At 38.9% G+C, this 17591-nt stretch overlaps 1 protein-coding gene across 4 annotated transcripts in view; it reads right to left on the bottom strand.

Moving 5' to 3' along the window:
* The window catches only part of LOC128696789 (DNA repair protein RAD51 homolog 2-like), a 103370-nt gene that overhangs the window by 25577 nt on the left and 60202 nt on the right, over positions 1-17591 (bottom strand). For all 4 annotated transcript variants that reach the window (XM_070096035.1, XM_070096034.1, XM_070096036.1 and 1 more), the window contains exons 7-8: positions 11056-11158; positions 5553-5665 (exon numbers count right to left, since the gene is read on the bottom strand). In XM_070096035.1, the coding sequence (XP_069952136.1) occupies positions 5553-5665; positions 11056-11158 (216 nt within the window). The remainder of the gene's footprint in view (positions 1-5552; positions 5666-11055; positions 11159-17591) is intronic.

Here is a 17591-nt window from a genome sequence, read left to right as displayed (position 1 = left end):
AGTCATGGCGGCGGCATTGAAGGGACTTCAGCTAGAAAACACCCAAGCCATGCTGGTGTGGGACTTGTCTGTAAAAACCTGCATTTGGAATTGCAGTGAAGTCAATGCTAAGCTCCCTATGATGTACAAAAATGTATCTACGTATTTGGATAAATTCTATTAGAGCCAACTGATCCAGTGGTAAACACACTGGCATCTGAGTTTTAGGATTCTCCTGCCATAGGTCCAAGCCTCACCCATTCTCTGATCTGTTTGCAATTGTTATTTTGATTTTGTGTCATATTCCTCAGTTTCAAAGGCCCACTATTCTTTGATAGTTTCTAAATTAATTTTTGCTAATTCAAATGCAAAACTTGTGATAAAATCCCACCTGGATTTTCTACAGGAATGATCAAAAGTACCTTACAAACCATTATCTATGAAAGGAAGAGACATTTGGCATAGCTGCAATATCAGAAAATAATCAGTTGCAAATGAATTTGAAAAATTACTCAGCTGTTTACCTTTGTTTATAAATGATCCTAAAAGCATATTCAATGTGGCAACAATACTGCAGTGACAAATTGCTCTGAGTATGCAGAATCGGAGATGATGATTAAGGTACATGTGCAACACTAGGTATTTTCATTGAAGAAATATTTCATCTGCACTGCTAGCATCATCATTTGAATATATGTGTATAGATGAATTGCAGTCTTGTAGACAGTAGACAGAGTGGAGAAGTATTGAAGCAACCAGTCCCTCAACCTTGGTGGAAGATAATCAGACTCTCAACCATTTTCACCACGATTATCAAAATTGGGGGATTGAATACAGGAGGGCCCCGCATACACAGACCTTCTTTTCAGTGTCGCCTGTTTTCATTGGCTTCATGATGAGCCACTGTTCATTATGCTCCACCCATCAGTGACAATCACCAGTGGGTGAAACATAATGAGCAATGACTCAATTGAAATCTAACAAAAACATGGAACACCACATATATGTGCTGTATATGCAGGGCCCTTCTGTACTGTATTTGATTGATAAAGCCTGAAGCACAGGCAAAATGTTTCAGCAATGAAGATACCTGGTGTTGTACGTACTTGTGTCTTACATGTCATCCTGTTGTACTGTATACCATTTATTTTATTTTTTTTTTATTATCACACTGGCCGATTCCCACCAAGGCAGGGTGGCCCGAAAAAGAAAAACTTTCACCATCATTCACTCCATCACTGTCTTGCCAGAAGGGTGCTTTACACTACAGTTTTTAAACTGCAACATTAACACCCCTCCTTCAGAGTGCAGGCACTGTACAGTGGACCCCCGCATACCGCACGCATCGCATACCGTACAATCCGCATACCGCTCGCTTTTTTCGCAAAAATTTTGCCTCGCATACCACCCAAAAACCCGCTCACCGCCCTTCGTCCGAGACGCGTCCAATGTGTGGCCTGAGCCACGCTCACATGTTCCGCCGGTGGCACTGTTTACCAGCCAGCCTCCGCGGTAACATCCACGCATACAATCGGAACATTTCGTATTATTACAGTGTTTTTGGTGATTTTTTTCTGGAAAATAAGTGACCATGGGCCCCAAGAAAGCTTCTAGTGCCAACCCTACAGCAATAAGGGTGAGAATTACTATAGAGATGAACAAAAAGATCATTGATAAGTATGAAAGTGGAGTGCGTGTCTCCAAGCTGGCCAGGTTGTATAATAAACCCCAGTCAACCATCACTACTATTGGTGGTACAGCTGCTGCTGCTGCTGCTGCTGTACCACCGTCAGCTGCTGCTGTACTGTCAGCTGCTGCTGCTGCTGTACCACCGTCAGCTGCTGCTGCTGCTGTAGCATCGTCTGCTGCTGCTGTAGCATCGTCTGCTGCTGTTGTAGCATCGTCTGCTGCTGCTGTAGCATCGTCTGCTGCTGCTGTAGCATCGTCTGCTGCTGCTGTAGCATCGTCTGCTGCTGCTGTAGCATCGTCTGCTGCTGCTGTAGCATCGTCTGTTGCTGCTGTAGCATCGTCTGCTGCTGCTGTAGCATCGTCTGCTGCTGCTGTAGCATCGTCTGTGGCTGCTGTAGCATCGTCTGTTGCTGCTGTACCACCATCAGCTGCTGCTGCTGCTGTAGCACCGTTGTTGGTGTGGCTTATTGAGAATACCAAGAAACAATTAACCCCAGAGGATTTTCCACCCAGGATAACCCAAAAAAGTCAGTGTCATCGAAGACTGTCTAACTTATTTCCATTGGGGTCCTTAATCTTGTCTCCCAGGATGCAACCCACACCAGTCGACTAACACCCAGGTGAACAGGGAAAAATGCCTGGAACTAGTGCTCATATTGGTGAATTTAAAGCCAGCAAAGGTTGGTTTGAGAGATTTAAGAATCGTAGTGGCATACACAGTGTGATAAGGCCTGTTCTGGAAGAAAATGCCAAACAGGACCTACAGTACTCAGGAGGAAAAGGCACTCCCAGGACACAGTGTCTCATCAGTCATTGCTGCATCTTCAATAAAGGTAAGTGTCATTTATTCTTCATTTAGTAGAGTAGTACATGCACAATATATACTGTGCATGTACTACTCTACTATTGTGCATGTATGCTTCTCTTTGTGTGTAGGAAAATGTATATTTCATGTGGTAAAATTTTTTTTTCATACTTTTGGGTGTCTTGCACGGATTAATTTGATTTCCATTATTTCTTATGGGGAAAAGTCATTCGTATACCGAACATTTCGCATAACAATCAGCCCTCTTGCACGGATTAAGGTCGCTATGCGGGGGTCCACTGTACTTCCCATCTCCAGGACTCAAGTCCGGCTTGCCGGTTTCCCTGAACCCCTTCATGTCACCAAGCTTCTAAGTTTCACCAGTTTCATTACCACATACATAGCAGAAATGTAGAAACTCAGTTAGCAGCTAGATACAATATTCACAAGAACAAGCCCTCATTTCATGAACTACAGCACCTCTGCTGCAGGTCTGCAATACTGAGTCATGCTGTAAGCAGTGGCCAGTAATATTTACAAACAAGGAAAGAAGTTACTCAAAAATAACAGTGGACCCCCCCCCTTTTCGTATTTAATTCATTCCAGGGAGTCCAAAATGTGAAATCAACTAAAATTGAAACCATTTTCCCCATAAGAAATAATGTAAATCCAATTAATCCATTTCAGACATCCAAAAGCATAAACAAAAAATACATTTTATAGAGAAGAACTATATTCTATGGCTTATTTATCACAATTCATCTAACATGACATAATAAACAATATTATTAACAAAGAAACACGAAAGAATGAATAAATGATGTCATTATGTATGTAAGGAGTAAGTAGTGGTGTTGCTGTTGTTGGGTTTATAAGGGCCACTGAGAGAAGCCGTACATATTAGTGTAGTGGAGGCGGCAGCAGAAGCCACCAAAACTATTCACACAAACAATGTATGTAATTTATAAATAAGAAATATACTATATATATATATATATATATATTTTTTAACTCTTTCAGGGTTTCGGCCGTACTAGTACGGCTTATGCACCAGGGTCCATGACGTACTAGTATTCATAAATTCTAGCGCCTTCAAATCTAGTGAGAGAAAGCTGGTAGGCCTACACATGAAAGAATGGGTCTATGTGGTCAGTGTGCGCAGTATAAAAAAAATCCTGCAGCACACAGTGCGTAATGAGAAAAAAAAAAACTTTGTGTTTTTGGATTAAAACAGCGACTTTGCACTGTATTTTTGTATGGTATTTATTGTTGTATTCTAGTTTTCCTGGTCTCATTGTATAGAATGCAAGACATATTACAGAAATTGAGATGATTTTGACTGGTTTTACAATGAAAAGTACCTTGAAATTGAGCTCAAAGTAGCAGAGATGTTCGATTTTTACCAAAGTTCAAAAGTAAACAAATCATGCTAAGCGTCCAATACACGTCAACTGGTGAGTCTAATATTCTTTCACAAGTGCGCCGATATTATTTATACCATTTCTACACTAATGCAGTAGTCTGCATATAAGTAAATCTTCTATTTTTTGTGAGAATAAAAATTCAAAATGGAAAGCAAAAGAATGTAAGAGGGGCATGGGGACGTGACTAATGAACAGAGGAAATGTTATTTTAGTGCCAGGAATGTCTGTCTTGTTTATTCTGGACCCTATTTGGAAATTGGCATCTTTTGAAATTTGTGTGAAATTGGCAAAATTGCTAAATTCTGACCACTGTATTGGATAGTTGAAATCATTAAATTGGTGGTTTCTTGTACTCATTCGATAGAAAAAATGGAGTTCTAGCGAAATAGTTATGATTTTTGTCGACTAGTACACTGGAATTGACTGAAAATAGGGCTCAAAGTGGGCAAAATCGCCGATGCGTGAACATTGTCGAGACCGCTAACTTCGCGAGAGCATAATTCCGTAAGTTTTCCATCAAATTTCATACTTTTGGTATCATTATGATCGGGAAAAGATTCTCTATCTTTTCATAAGAAAATAATTTTTTTTTTTTAAATTTGAGGGACCCTGAGAACAAGTCTCTGAGAGGGCCTGTGGACCCTGAAAGGTTTAACAAGTAGGCCGTCTCCCACCGAGGCAGGGTGATCCAAAACTAAAGAAAATCCCTAAAAAGAAAATACTTTCATCATCATTCAACACTTTCACCTCACTCACACATAATCACTGTTTTTGCAGAGGTGCTCAGAACGCAACAGTTTAGAAGCATATACATATAAAGATACACAACATATCCCTCCAAACTGCTAATATCCTGAAACCCCTCCTTTAGAGTGCAGGCATTGTACTTCCCATTTCCAGGACTCAAGTCCGGCTACATAAAAATAACCGGTTTCCCTGAATCCCTTCACTAAATATTACCCTGCTCACACTCCAACAGATCGTCAGGTCCCAAATATCTTGGAGATGCTGGCATTAGTTTAGGGTGGTGGAAGATAGGCAGGACGGCGTATGTTTGTCAGTGGCCCTACATACCTCCAATAACATTGGAGGAGTCAATTTCGTGCTGTCTTTTTTCTATCGCTTAACTTACTTGCTACACTGTTAATACTATACTTTATCGCTTGCTGGCGCTATAGCCTTTATCGACTCCTGCTGCTTTAGTATCGTGCATATCGGAGAATCACTGAATCACTGAAGAAGGCACATTCTCCCCTCTCTCTTCCTCCTCCACTTTGGTACTTTGCTACAAGTTTTTTCTTGAATTCTATTATGTTTCTCACCTTCTTTATCAACGGGCTGGCACTAGCAGCCTTTTTTGGGCCCATGGTGGCTTATTTAGCAGTCACACAGAATAAACAAGTGCAAAAAACAATGAATTATTATGAAATGTTTCCTATGGCCTCACAGGATAATATTCACTCACTTGGTGAAACGTTTCTTTAGTAAATGTCTTAATCATTTCACATGTTTTTTTCCTACAACTTGTCAATATCACCATACCAGCTCTGTCACGAAATTCTGAGTCAGCATCAACTGTTTCAATAATAAAAGTCAGTTTTATAAGCTCAGTATAAAATTTAAGAGCACAAATATTTAAATAAAAATTTCTTTACCTGTCTGGATTTTGAATCGGTGTACTGCAAAATGAAGCGAGTATTGACACAGTGTGTCCAGGTGTTTCCTAAAGCTGGGGTCACATGATGAGAAAATGTTTTGTCACTCCAGCCTATAAAAAGGACAACAGAATTGTGAAATTTTAATAAATGGTGCTTTACAAAATTAATTAACAACAGCCTACTTGCCCGTGTCTAAAGATGCCCTCTTCTCTCTAAAATTTATCGTCTTATGCTGTGATCTCAAGCAGCAGTTTCCCAAAACATTCAAATTACTTTGTAGCTGCTACATACACCAGTTAGCATTTCTTTCTTCCACCTTTGATGCACAGTATTATAATTACCAGTTAGGCCAGATTCTCAATGAATCTGCCCTAACTAACTTTTTATCATCACAGTCATAACCTCACAATTCCACCTATCTATCCACCTCCTTGCTAGTACTTGATTATGCAAGAGATTTTCCTCCCATTTTAAGATTATTATTGTAACTATTAGTTTTAGCACTTAAATATTTCCTCCCATTTTAAGATTGTTGCTAATATCACTACTGAAATGTTTTTATGATTACTAACAGGAAAATGCCTTGTATGTTTCAGCTTTATTATAATATGATGATAGTATCAGTGGAATTCAGTCCAAAAAGCACTGAATTATATTTAACCTGAGAATGCTCAATCAAGTTAAAAAATGTGACTTCCATGTTGTGAGAAGTATCACTCTTTGAAACAATTGCAATATCATAAAATTTCCTTATACATAGTGTTAGAAGACAAAACAAACAGAAATAAAAACAAACTGTTTATAGAAATTTATAGTGAATACTGCAACTAAGAATAAGACTTGCTGTGGTTCTCTGTACGTTTCCAGTACTAAAACACCTTCAAACATGCCAGTATTAATGACTAATGATAATTTATCTCCAACTTCAACACTCCATAAATCAGTGAGTTTCCATGTTTTCTTTTTTTATTCTGTTTAGAAAAATGAACACTTCAAAATTATAGGAAAAATAATTTTCTCATTTTTGAATATTTTGTCATGCTGTCAGCTCTTTTTTTTCTCAGTGTGCCATGGTTTAAGGGTTAACCTTTGCCAAGAAAATAATCCCCTAGTGTCAAGCTTCCTAAACAGTATGTATTCCTGCTTTATAATAATCTCAGTCACAAAACTCACTACAATTGCTGACATGTGCCTCTATTTTTGATGATGTCTGGACAAACACAACAGCACCTCAAAATACTGGTATATTTGCAGAATGGACAATTGACCTCTACTCAACTTGTCTAATCACTATCATTACAAAAATCTCACCTAAAACCAAAAAAAAAAAAAAAAAATACCTTTGTATTCCATAATGATGCTTCCTTTAACTATTATATTGACACTACTGAACATGTAAATTGGGAAACTAAGCTGAGTTTAAACTTTTATGTAAATTTTGGAATACCAAACTTCCTCAGCATAACAAATCATCATTACTCACACTGGCCTGTGAATTTTAGGACTGACCTACCATGGGTTAGAACCCCACCTGTTCTGTGATTTGATTTAAAATGATCATTGCAATACAAGTATACAATGCCCACAAAAATTTAAACAGCAACAAAAAGACAAAATAATCCTTGACTGACAAAATGCTTACTCAAGTCAACCAATAAAACACATAATAATGATAAGCTAAGCTTCATCTGCAGGGAAATAATAAAACAACACTGCATTCCTCAAAAGGTAATAGGGTAGTTGATTTGGAAATAGGGTAGTGATGAGTGGAACAGTCTACCTAGTTGGGTTATTGAGGCTAGGACTTTGGGTAGTTTCAAATTTAGGTTGGATAAATATATGAGTGAGAGGGGTTGGATTTGAGCGGGACTTGCAAATGAGTGGATAGAGTTATCAGAGCTTATTTCTTGGGTAGCATTGAAAATTGGGTTGGGCAAATACTTTGTTAGTGGGATGGATTGTAAAGGACCTGCCTAGTATGGGCCAACAGGCCTCCTGCAGTGATCCTCCTTTCTTATGTTCTTACGTTCTTATTATGAGAAAGTCCTAATGAAATTACTATTCAACTAAATATAATGATTCTAAAGTAGATATAAATAAACTAAAACTTTCCTAAATTCTAGGGTAAAAAAAACTCAAAGCAAATGAATCCTCTCTCTTTAGTAATGGTACATGGGAGCAATGGGCTAGTAATCCCTTCTCCTGTAGACATTTACTAAAAAAGAGAAGAAGAAAAACTTTATAAAACTGGGATGCTTGAATGTGCGTGGATGTAGTGCGGATGACAAGGAACAGATGATTGCTGATGTTATGAATGAAAAGAAGTTGGATGTCCTGGCCCTAAGCGAAACAAAGCTGAAGGGGGTAGGGGAGTTTCGGTGGGGGGAAATAAATGGGATTAAATCTGGAGTATCTGAGAGAGTTAGAGCAAAGGAAGGGGTAGCAGTAATGTTGAAGGATCAGTTGTGGAAGGAGAAAAGAGAATATGAATTTGTAAATTCAAGAATTATGTGGATTAAAGTAAAGGTTGGATGCAAAAAGTGGGCCATAATAAGCGTGTATGCACCTGGAGAAGAGAGGAATGTAGAGGAGAGAGAGAGATTTTGGGAGATGTTAAGTGAATGTATAGGAGCCTTTGAACCAAGTGAGAGAGTAATTGTGGTAGGGGATCTGAATGCTAAAGTAGGAGAAACTTTTAGAGAGGGTGTGGTAGGTAAGTTTGGGGTGCCAGGTGTAAATGATAATGGGAGCCCTTTGATTGAGCTTTGTATAGAAAGGGGTTTAGTTATAGGTAATACATATTTTAAGAAAAAGAGGATAAATAAGTATACAAGTTATGATGTAGGGCAAAATGACAGTAGTTTGTTGGATTATGTATTGGTAGATAAAAGACTGTTGAGTAGACTTCAGGATGTACATGTTTATAGAGGGGCCACAGATATATCAGATCACTTTCTAGTTGTAGCTACACTGAGAGTAAAAGGTAGATGGGATACAAGGAGAATAGAAGCATCAGGGAAGAGAGAGGTGAAGGTTTATAAACTAAAAGAGGAGGCAGTTAGGGTAAGATATAAACAGCTATTGGAGGATAGATGGGCTAATGAGAGCATAGGAAATGGGGTCGAAGAGATATGGGGTAGGTTTAAAAATGTAGTGTTAGAGTATTCAGCAGAAGTTTGTGGTTGCAGGAAAGTGGGTGCGGGAGGGAAGAGGAGCGATTGGTGGAATGATGATGTAAAGAGAGTAGTAAGGGAGAAAAAGTTAGCATATGAGAAGTTTTTACAAAGTAGAAGTGATGCAAGGAGGGAAAAGTATATGGAGAAAAAGAGAGAGGTTAAGAGAGTGGTGAAGCAATGTAAAAAGAGAGCAAATGAGAGAGTGGGTGAGATGTTATCAACAAATTTTGTTGAAAATAAGAAAAAGTTTTGGAGTGAGATTAACAAGTTAAGGAAGCCTAGAGAACAAATGGATTTGTCAGTTAAAAATAGGAGAGGAGAGTTATTAAATGGAGAGTTAGAGGTATTGGGAAGATGGAGGGAATATTTTGAGGAATTGAAAATGTTGATGAAGATAGAGAAGCTGTGATTTCATGTATAGGGCAAGGAGGAATAACATCTTGTAGGAGTGAGGAAGAGCCAGTTGTAAGTGTGGGGGAAGTTCGTGAGGCAGTAGGTAAAATGAAAGGGGGTAAGGCAGCCGGGATTGATGGGATAAAGATAGAAATGTTAACAGCAGGTGGGGATACAGTTTTGGAGTGGTTGGTGCAATTATTTAATAAATGTATGGAAGAGGGTAAGGTACCTAGGGATTGGCAGAGAGCATGCATAGTTCCTTTGTATAAAGGCAAAGGGGACAAAAGAGAGTGCAAAAATTATAGGGGGATAAGTCTGTTGAGTATACCTGGTAAAGTGTATGGTAGAGTTATTATTGAAAGAATTAAGAGTAAGATGGAGAATAGGATAGCAGATGAACAAGGAGGCTTTAGGAAAGGTAGGGGGTGTGTGGACCAGGTGTTTACAGTGAAACATAAGTGAACAGTATTTAGATAAGGCTAAAGAGGTCTTTGTGGCATTTATGGATTTGGAAAAGGCGTATGACAGGGTGGATAGGGGGGCAATGTGGCAGATGTTGCAGGTGTAGGAGGTAGGTTACTGAAAGCAGTGAAGAGTTTTTACGAGGATAGTGAGGCTCAAGTTAGAGTATGTAGGAAAGAGGGAAATTATTTCCCAGTAAAAGTAGGCCTTAGACAAGGATGTGTGATGTTACCGTGGTTGTTTAATATATTTATAGATGGGGTTGTAAGAGAAGTAAATGTGAGGGTTTTGGCAAGAGGCGTGGAGTTAAAAGATAAAGAATCACACAAAGTGGGAGTTGTCACAGTTGCTCTTTGCTGATGACACTGTGCTCTTGGGAGATTCTGAAGAGAAGTTGCAGAGATTGGTGGATGAATTTGGTAGGGTGTGCAAAAGAAGAAAATTAAAAGTGAATACAGGAAAGAGTAAGGTTATGAGGATAACAAAAAGATTAGGTGATGAAAGATTGGATATCAGATTGGAGGGAGAGAGTATGGAGGAGGTGAATGTATTCAGATATTTGGGAGTGGACGTGTCAGCGGATGGGTCTATGAAAGATGAGGTGAATCATAGAATTGATGAGGGGAAAAGGGTGAGTGGTGCACTTAGGAGTCTGTGGAGACAAAGAACTTTGTCCTTGGAGGCAAAGAGGGGAATGTATGAGAGTATAGTTTTACCAACGCTCTTATATGGGTGTGAAGCATGGGTGATGAATGTTGCAGCGAGGAGAAGGCTGGAGGCAGTGGAGATGTCATGTCTGAGGGCAATGTGTGGTGTGAATATAATGCAGAGAATTCGTAGTTTGGAAGTTAGGAGGAGGTGCGGGATTACCAAAACTGTTGTCCAGAGGGCTGAGGAAGGGTTGTTGAGGTGGTTTGGACATGTAGAGAGAATGGAGTGAAACAGAGTGACTTCAAGAGTGTATCAGTCTGTAGTGGAAGGAAGGCGGGGTAGGGGTCGGCCTAGGAAAGGTTGGAGAGAGGGGGTAAAGGAGGTTTTGTGTGCGAGGGGCTTGGATTTCCAGCAGGCATGCGTGAACGTGTTTGATAGGAGTGAATGGAGACAAATGGTTTTTAATACTTGACGTGCTGTTGGAGTGTGAGCAAAGTAACATTTATTGAAGGGATTCAGGGAAACCGGCAGGCCGGACTTGAGTCCTGGAGATGGGAAGTACAGTGCCTGCACTCTGAAGGAGGAGTGTTAATGTTGCAGTTTAAAAACTGTAGTGTAAAGCACCCTTCTGGCAAGACAGTGATGGAGTGAATGATTGTGAAAGTTTTTCTTTTTCGGGCCACTCTGCCTTGGTGGGAATCGGCCAGCATGATAATAATAAAAAAAAAAAATAACATGGACTAACTTGATAATAATTTCTCTACAGAAGGAACTAATGATACCGGACAGGTTCATATCAGACACAGTAAGTGTACCTGGATGTAATTCACCATCTTCAACATCAACAGCTTGTATCTCTTCTGTGATGAAAGGTTCCTCTGGAGCAAAACGTGATGTTACCTGGTTGGTGACCACAACCTGATATTCAAGACATATATCACTTCCAGGTTTATTAAGTCATCCACAGAATTTAAGCATATTTAATATAATATACTTTAGTATTGAATTTGATTAATGCTCTGGTATATATAAATACACTGTGCTTGTAGTCGATAGTTTCAGGAGGTTTAAAAAGTGCTTTATATATACACTACACATTTTTTAATTTACCTATTACAAGGGATTATATTCTCTTAACAATATAAAAATTTAAACAAAAAGTAAAAATAAAAATGATGCATAAACAATATGTTCCAAGACTAATCTTAGTGTTTGACTGAATGAACATTAAGCATTTCAAAAGTGAAACATGATATATGAATGCATGACCAATGTCCCAGGACTCTGCCTCTCCTGATATACCTGTGACTGGTTTCAAGAGTTGTCTACCTTTGCAGCCTAGGATGAAGCCAGCTTTTTTGAAGACTGGCCTATTTTTTTTTTTTTTTTTTTTTAGTAAACCAGCTATCTCCCACCAATGAAGGGTGACCCAGAAATGAAGAAAAACTTTCACCATCACTCACTCCAACACTGCCTTGCCAGAGGGGTGCTGATACTACAGTTCAAAACTGCAAATATCCCCACCCCTCCTTCAGAGTGCAGGCACTGTACTTCTCACCTCAAGGGCACAAGTCTGGCTAACCAGCTTCTCTGAATCCCTTCAAAAATAATATTACCTTGCTCACATTCTAACAGCACATCAAGTCATAAAAACCACTTGCCCCCACTCACTGCTATCTAACACACTCACACATGCTTGCTGGATGTTGAAGCCCCTAGCATACAAAACCACCTTAACCTCTCCCTCCAATCTTTCTGAAGACAACCCCTACCTCTCCTTCCTTCCACTAAATGCCCTCCAAGTCATCCTATTTTGTTCCTCTCTAAATGTCCAAAACACCTCAATGATCCTCCTCAGCTCTCCTAATCTCCAAACTATAAATTCTCTGCATAATATGCATACCACACATTGCTCTCAGACATGACAGCTCAACTGCCTTCCTCCTCCTCCTCACTACAGTGTTTAACCCTTTGAGGGTTTTCGTCGTACTAGTACGTCTTACGCGTAGGGGTTTTTGACGTACTAGTACTCATAAATTCTAGCGGCCTCAAATCTAGTGGGAGAAAGCTGGTAGGCCTTCATATGAAAGAATGGGTCTATGTGGTCAGTGTGCACAGTCTAAAAAAAATCCTGCAGCACACAGTGCATAATGAGAAAAAAAAAACTTTGACCATTTTTTTTTAATAAATCAGCGACTTTGCAGTGTATTTTCGTATGGTATTTATTGTTGTATTCTAGTTTTCTTGGTCTCATTTTATAGAATGGAAGACATATTACTGAAATTGAGATGATTTTGACTGGTTTTACAATGAAAGGTGCCTTGAAATTGAGCTCAAAGTAGCAGAAATGTTCGATTTTTACCAAACTTCAAAAGTAAACAAATCGTGCCAAGCGTACAATACACGTCAACTGGTGAGTCTAATATTCTTTCACAAGTGCACCAATAATATTTATACCATTTTTTACACTAATGCTGTAGTCTGCATAACAGTAAATCTTATATTTTTTGTGAGAATAAAAATTCAAAGTGGAAAGCAAAAGAATATAAGAGGGGCCTTGAGACGTGACTAATGACTAGAGGAAATGTCATTTTAGTGCCAGGAATGTCTTTCTTGTTTATTCTGGACCCTATTCGGAAATTGGCATCTTTTGAAATTTGTGTGAAATTGGCAAAATTGCTAAATTCTCACCACAGTACTGGATAGTTGAATTTATAAATGGGTGGTTTCTTGCACCCATTCGATAGAAAAAAATGGAGTTCTAGCGAAATATTCATGTTTTTTGTCGACTAGTACAGTGAAATTGGCCGAAAATGGGGCTCAAAGTGGGCAAAATCGCCGATGCGTAAACATCGCCGAGACCGCTAACTTTGCGAGAGCATAATTCCGTAAGTTTTCTATCAAATTTCAAACTTTTGGTGTCGTTATGATCGGGAAAAGATTCTCTATCTTTTCATAAGAGAAAATAATTTTTTTTTTTTTTTAAATTTGGCCGACCCTGAGAACGAGTTTCGGAGAGGGCCTGTCGACCCTCAAAGGGTTAAAAACCCATGCTTCACACCCATAGAAGTGTTGGTACCACTATACTCTGATACATTCCCCTTTTTGCTTCCATGGATAATGTTCTGTCTCCACAGATGCCTCAGTACACTACTCACCTCATCAATTCTACGGTTCACCTCATCTTTCATTGACCTGTCCGCCGACAAGTCAACTTCAAAATATCTAAACGTTCACTTCCTCCCTACTCCCTCCTTCTAACCTGACATCCAATTTTTCAATACAGCCTCTCCTCACTTAGCGACATACTTGTTTACCAATGCCTCAGACTTACGACAGGCTTTCTGACCAGTATTTATACCTAAATAATGTACGTATATTAGAGCTGATTTCCTCTATTCTGTTTAGCATTTCACTATACAGTACACTACTGTATAAACATTTAAAAATACACCAGAAAGGTTATAAATGGTGCAAAGGTAACATTAAACAATATCAAAGATGGTCGACACAAACCCACTACCATTATAGTATGCTCCTCACTTAGCGACAAATTCGTTTAACGATGTGGTCTTAAGGACGGAACTCTGTCATTAAGAGAGGAGAGGATGTATGTATTTAAATTATTTGTTATTCTCATCACCATGTTCTTTCCTATGTTCACTTTTAATTCCCCTCTTTTATATACTCTCCCAAATTTATCCCCCACCTCTGCAACCTCTCTTTAGAATTTCCCAAAAGATCCGCATCATCAGCAAAAAGCAATTGTGACAACTACCAATTTTTATTAGATACTTTATCTTTTAATTCCACACCTTTTCCAAACACCCTAGCACTCACTTCTTTTACAAGCCCATCCATAAACATGTTAAACAACCATAGTGACATCATGCATCCCAGTGTAAGGCCTACTTTACTGGAATCTCCCTCTCCTACATACCCTAACCTGAGCCTCACTATAAACACAAAACTACTGAGGAAAGAGTTTTAGCATATACTGCTACTGAAGATTATTTGGGTGAGTTACCTTATTTATTAAAGAAACAACTGAACTCCTGAATAAATACATAATACATGTGAAATAGGAGTATTCTGGTGAGATCTTTTATAACACTGTATTAGTCTATAGTGATAAAAAACATAACCTATACAAATAATACAGCTACATCGAAGTGTAAACTACAGTACTTGTGACTGGAAAGAGTGCACACCAACATGCACTCAGGAGTATAAAAGTGCTACCATTTACCAAGAAATTCAACAGAAAAAGATGAATTACAGATGTTGCCACCATATGGTTTGAGAAATACTTGGTGACTGAGGGTAGGAAACACTGAAAGATAGCCAGTTGACAGAAAGGATCCAAGATTATGCCACTGCTTGATAATGCATCTACTCATTCACATTTTGACAAAATGATTTCACAAAAATGTTTAAAGGTACAATGGCAATGAATGAAAAAAAAAAAAAGACTGACTATAAAGTGATGCTGCAGTGTGGACAAAAGAAGAGAACCAGATGAGAGAAAAATAAACTGATAGTTGATACTTTGAAAAGTATTACACTATGAAGCACACAGTACTAATGTAAAGCCTATAATATGCATATGATTATAAACCACTGAACGGGCAGGGATTGAACCCACGATGAGCGAGTCCTAAAACTCCAGGCCTGCTTGTTCCGTGATTTGTTTACAATTGTATTATAACGATTAGGTGAGTCATATTATAATTATTATCCTAAACCCTTGTGGGTCATACAACACCTGGGAATAGAAAGTAATCAGATTTGACCTGAGGAAGAGGAGGGCAGTTCCAATTCCTTGGATAAAGAGTCCTTCACTAGCATTAAGGCAGAACCCAAGAGGGGATACTATATATGCAGTATTCAAAAACAAGCAATAAGCCCATTTGAGTCATACAGTCATGTTTAACAATTTGCAGTGAGAAGGCAGTAAATGCTAGAGAGGAAACAGATATGAATGCATACACTTAGGCCGCCTTCACTGATGACTTCAGTCGTAGGACCATCATCACTTGAACTATAAGTACAGTAATTGAAGTGATCACAGTCCTAGGAATGAAACCTCTTTAAAAGGGTGTTGTAAGTGAATGCATTATCAACCATTTTTCCTTTAGTCATACAACCCTTGAAGTTATACCATGAATAATAGTGCTTACTGGGAAGACCAAGGACAACCATCCATCTAAACTACATAAAAGTCTCCTTAACTACATATACTGCCTACAAAACTATATATACTATCTACATAATTACAAATACTACCTCCATATACTTCCATTAAAACTGTGAATCACTGCTCTCCTTGAAACTGGCAGAGTAAGTGATTGGTGGAATGATGAGGTAAAGGGTGTGATAAAAAGAGAAAAAAGTACAGTAGCTTATGAGAGGATTTTACAAAGCAGAAGTGATATAAAAAGGGAAGAGTATATGGAGAGTAAAAGAAAGGTGAAGAGAGTGGTGAAAAAGTGCACAAGGAGAGCAAATGACAGAGTGGGAGAGGCACTGTCAAGAAATTTTGCCGAGAATAAGAAAAAAATTTGGAGTGAGGTAAACAAGTTATGAAACCCTAGGGAACGAATGGATTTGTCAGTTAAAAACAGGTAAGGGAGTTAGTAGATGGGGAACTGGAGGTATTGGATAGATGGCAGAAATATTTTGAGGAACTTTTAAATGCAGATGAAGGGAGGGAGGCAGTAATTTTATGCACTGGCCAGGGAGGTATAACATGTTTTAGGAGTGAAGAAGAGCAGGATGTGAGTGTGGGGGAAGTGTGTGAAGCATTATGCAGAATGAAAGAAGGTAAAGCAGCTGAAACTGATGGGATCATGACAGAAATGTTAAAAGCAGGGGGAGATACAGTGTTGGAGTGGTTGGTATTTTTGTTTAATATATGTATGAAAGAGGGGAAGGTACCTAGGGATTGGCAGAGAGCATGTATATTCCTTTATATAAAGGGAAGGGGGACAAAAGAGACTGTAAAAATTATAGGGGAATAAGTTTATTGAGTTCTCCATGGGGAAGTGGAACAGAATTCTTCCTCCGTAAGCCATGCGTGCCTTAAGAGGCAACTAAAATGCCAGGAGCAAGGGGCTAGTAACCCCTTCTCCTATATACATTGCCAAACTAAAAAAAGAGAAACTTTTGTTTTTCTTTTTGGGTCACCCTGCATGGGTGGGATACCGCCAGTTTGTTGAAAAAAAGAAAGAAGAAGTTTACTGAGTATACCAGGTAATGTATGGTAAGGTTATTATTGAAAGAATTAGAGGTAAGACAGATAGCAGGATTGAAGATGAGCAAGAAGGCTTCAGAATGGTAGGGGATGTGTAGATCAGGTGTTTACATTGAAGCATATATGTGAACAGTATTCAGATAAAGGTAGGGAAGTTTTCACTGCATTTATGGATTTAGAAAAGGTATATGATAGAATGGATAGGGGATCAATGTGGCAGATGTTACATGTGTATGAAATAAGTAGTAAGTTACTAAATGCAGTAAAGTTTTTATGAGGATAGTGAGGCTCAGGTTAGGGTGTGTAGGAGAGAGGGAGATTACTTCCCAGTAAAAGTAGGTCTTAGACAGGGATGTGTAATGTCACCATGGTTGTTTAACATATTTATAGATGGGGTTGTAAAAGAAGTAAATGCTAGGGTATTGGGGAGAGGGGTGGGATTAAATCAGGGGAATCAAATACAAAATGGGAGTTACCACAGTTACTTTTTGCTGATGATACTGTGCTTTTGGGGGATTCTAAAGAAAAGTTGCAAAGGTTAGTGGACAAAACAGTTTAGGCAGGTGTGTAAAGGTAGAAACTTGAAAGTTAACATAGATAAGAGTAAGGTGATGAGGGTATCCAACAATTTAGATAAAGAAAAATTGGATATCACATTGGAGGGAGGGAGTTTGGAATAAATGAATGTTTTCAGATATTTGGGAGTTGACTTGCCAGCAGATGGGTTTATGAAGGATGAGGTTAACCATAGAATTGATGAAGGAAAAAAGGCGAGCGGTGCGTTGAGGTATCTGTGGAGACAAAGAACATTGTCCATGGAGGCAGAGAAGGGAATGTATGAGAGTATAGTGATACCAACACTCTTATATGGGTGTAAAGCATGGGCTGTAAATGCTGCAGTGATGAGGCAGCTGGAGGCAGTGGAGATGTCATGTCTAAAGGCAATGTGTGGTGTAAATATTATGCAGAGAATTTGTAGTGTGGAAATTAGGAGGAGGTGTAGAGTTACTAAAAGTGTTAGTCAGAGGGCTGAAGAGGGGCTGTTGAGGTGATTTGGTCAGTTAGAGAAAATGAACGAAGTAGAATGACTTGGAGAGC

The sequence above is a fragment of the Cherax quadricarinatus genome, chromosome 52 (genome assembly GCF_038502225.1).
Source record: "Cherax quadricarinatus isolate ZL_2023a chromosome 52, ASM3850222v1, whole genome shotgun sequence".
Lineage (NCBI taxonomy): Eukaryota > Metazoa > Arthropoda > Malacostraca > Decapoda > Parastacidae > Cherax > Cherax quadricarinatus.
The sequence above is the reverse complement of the archived record's forward strand: the minus strand, read 5'-3'. Positions and strand labels throughout refer to the sequence as shown.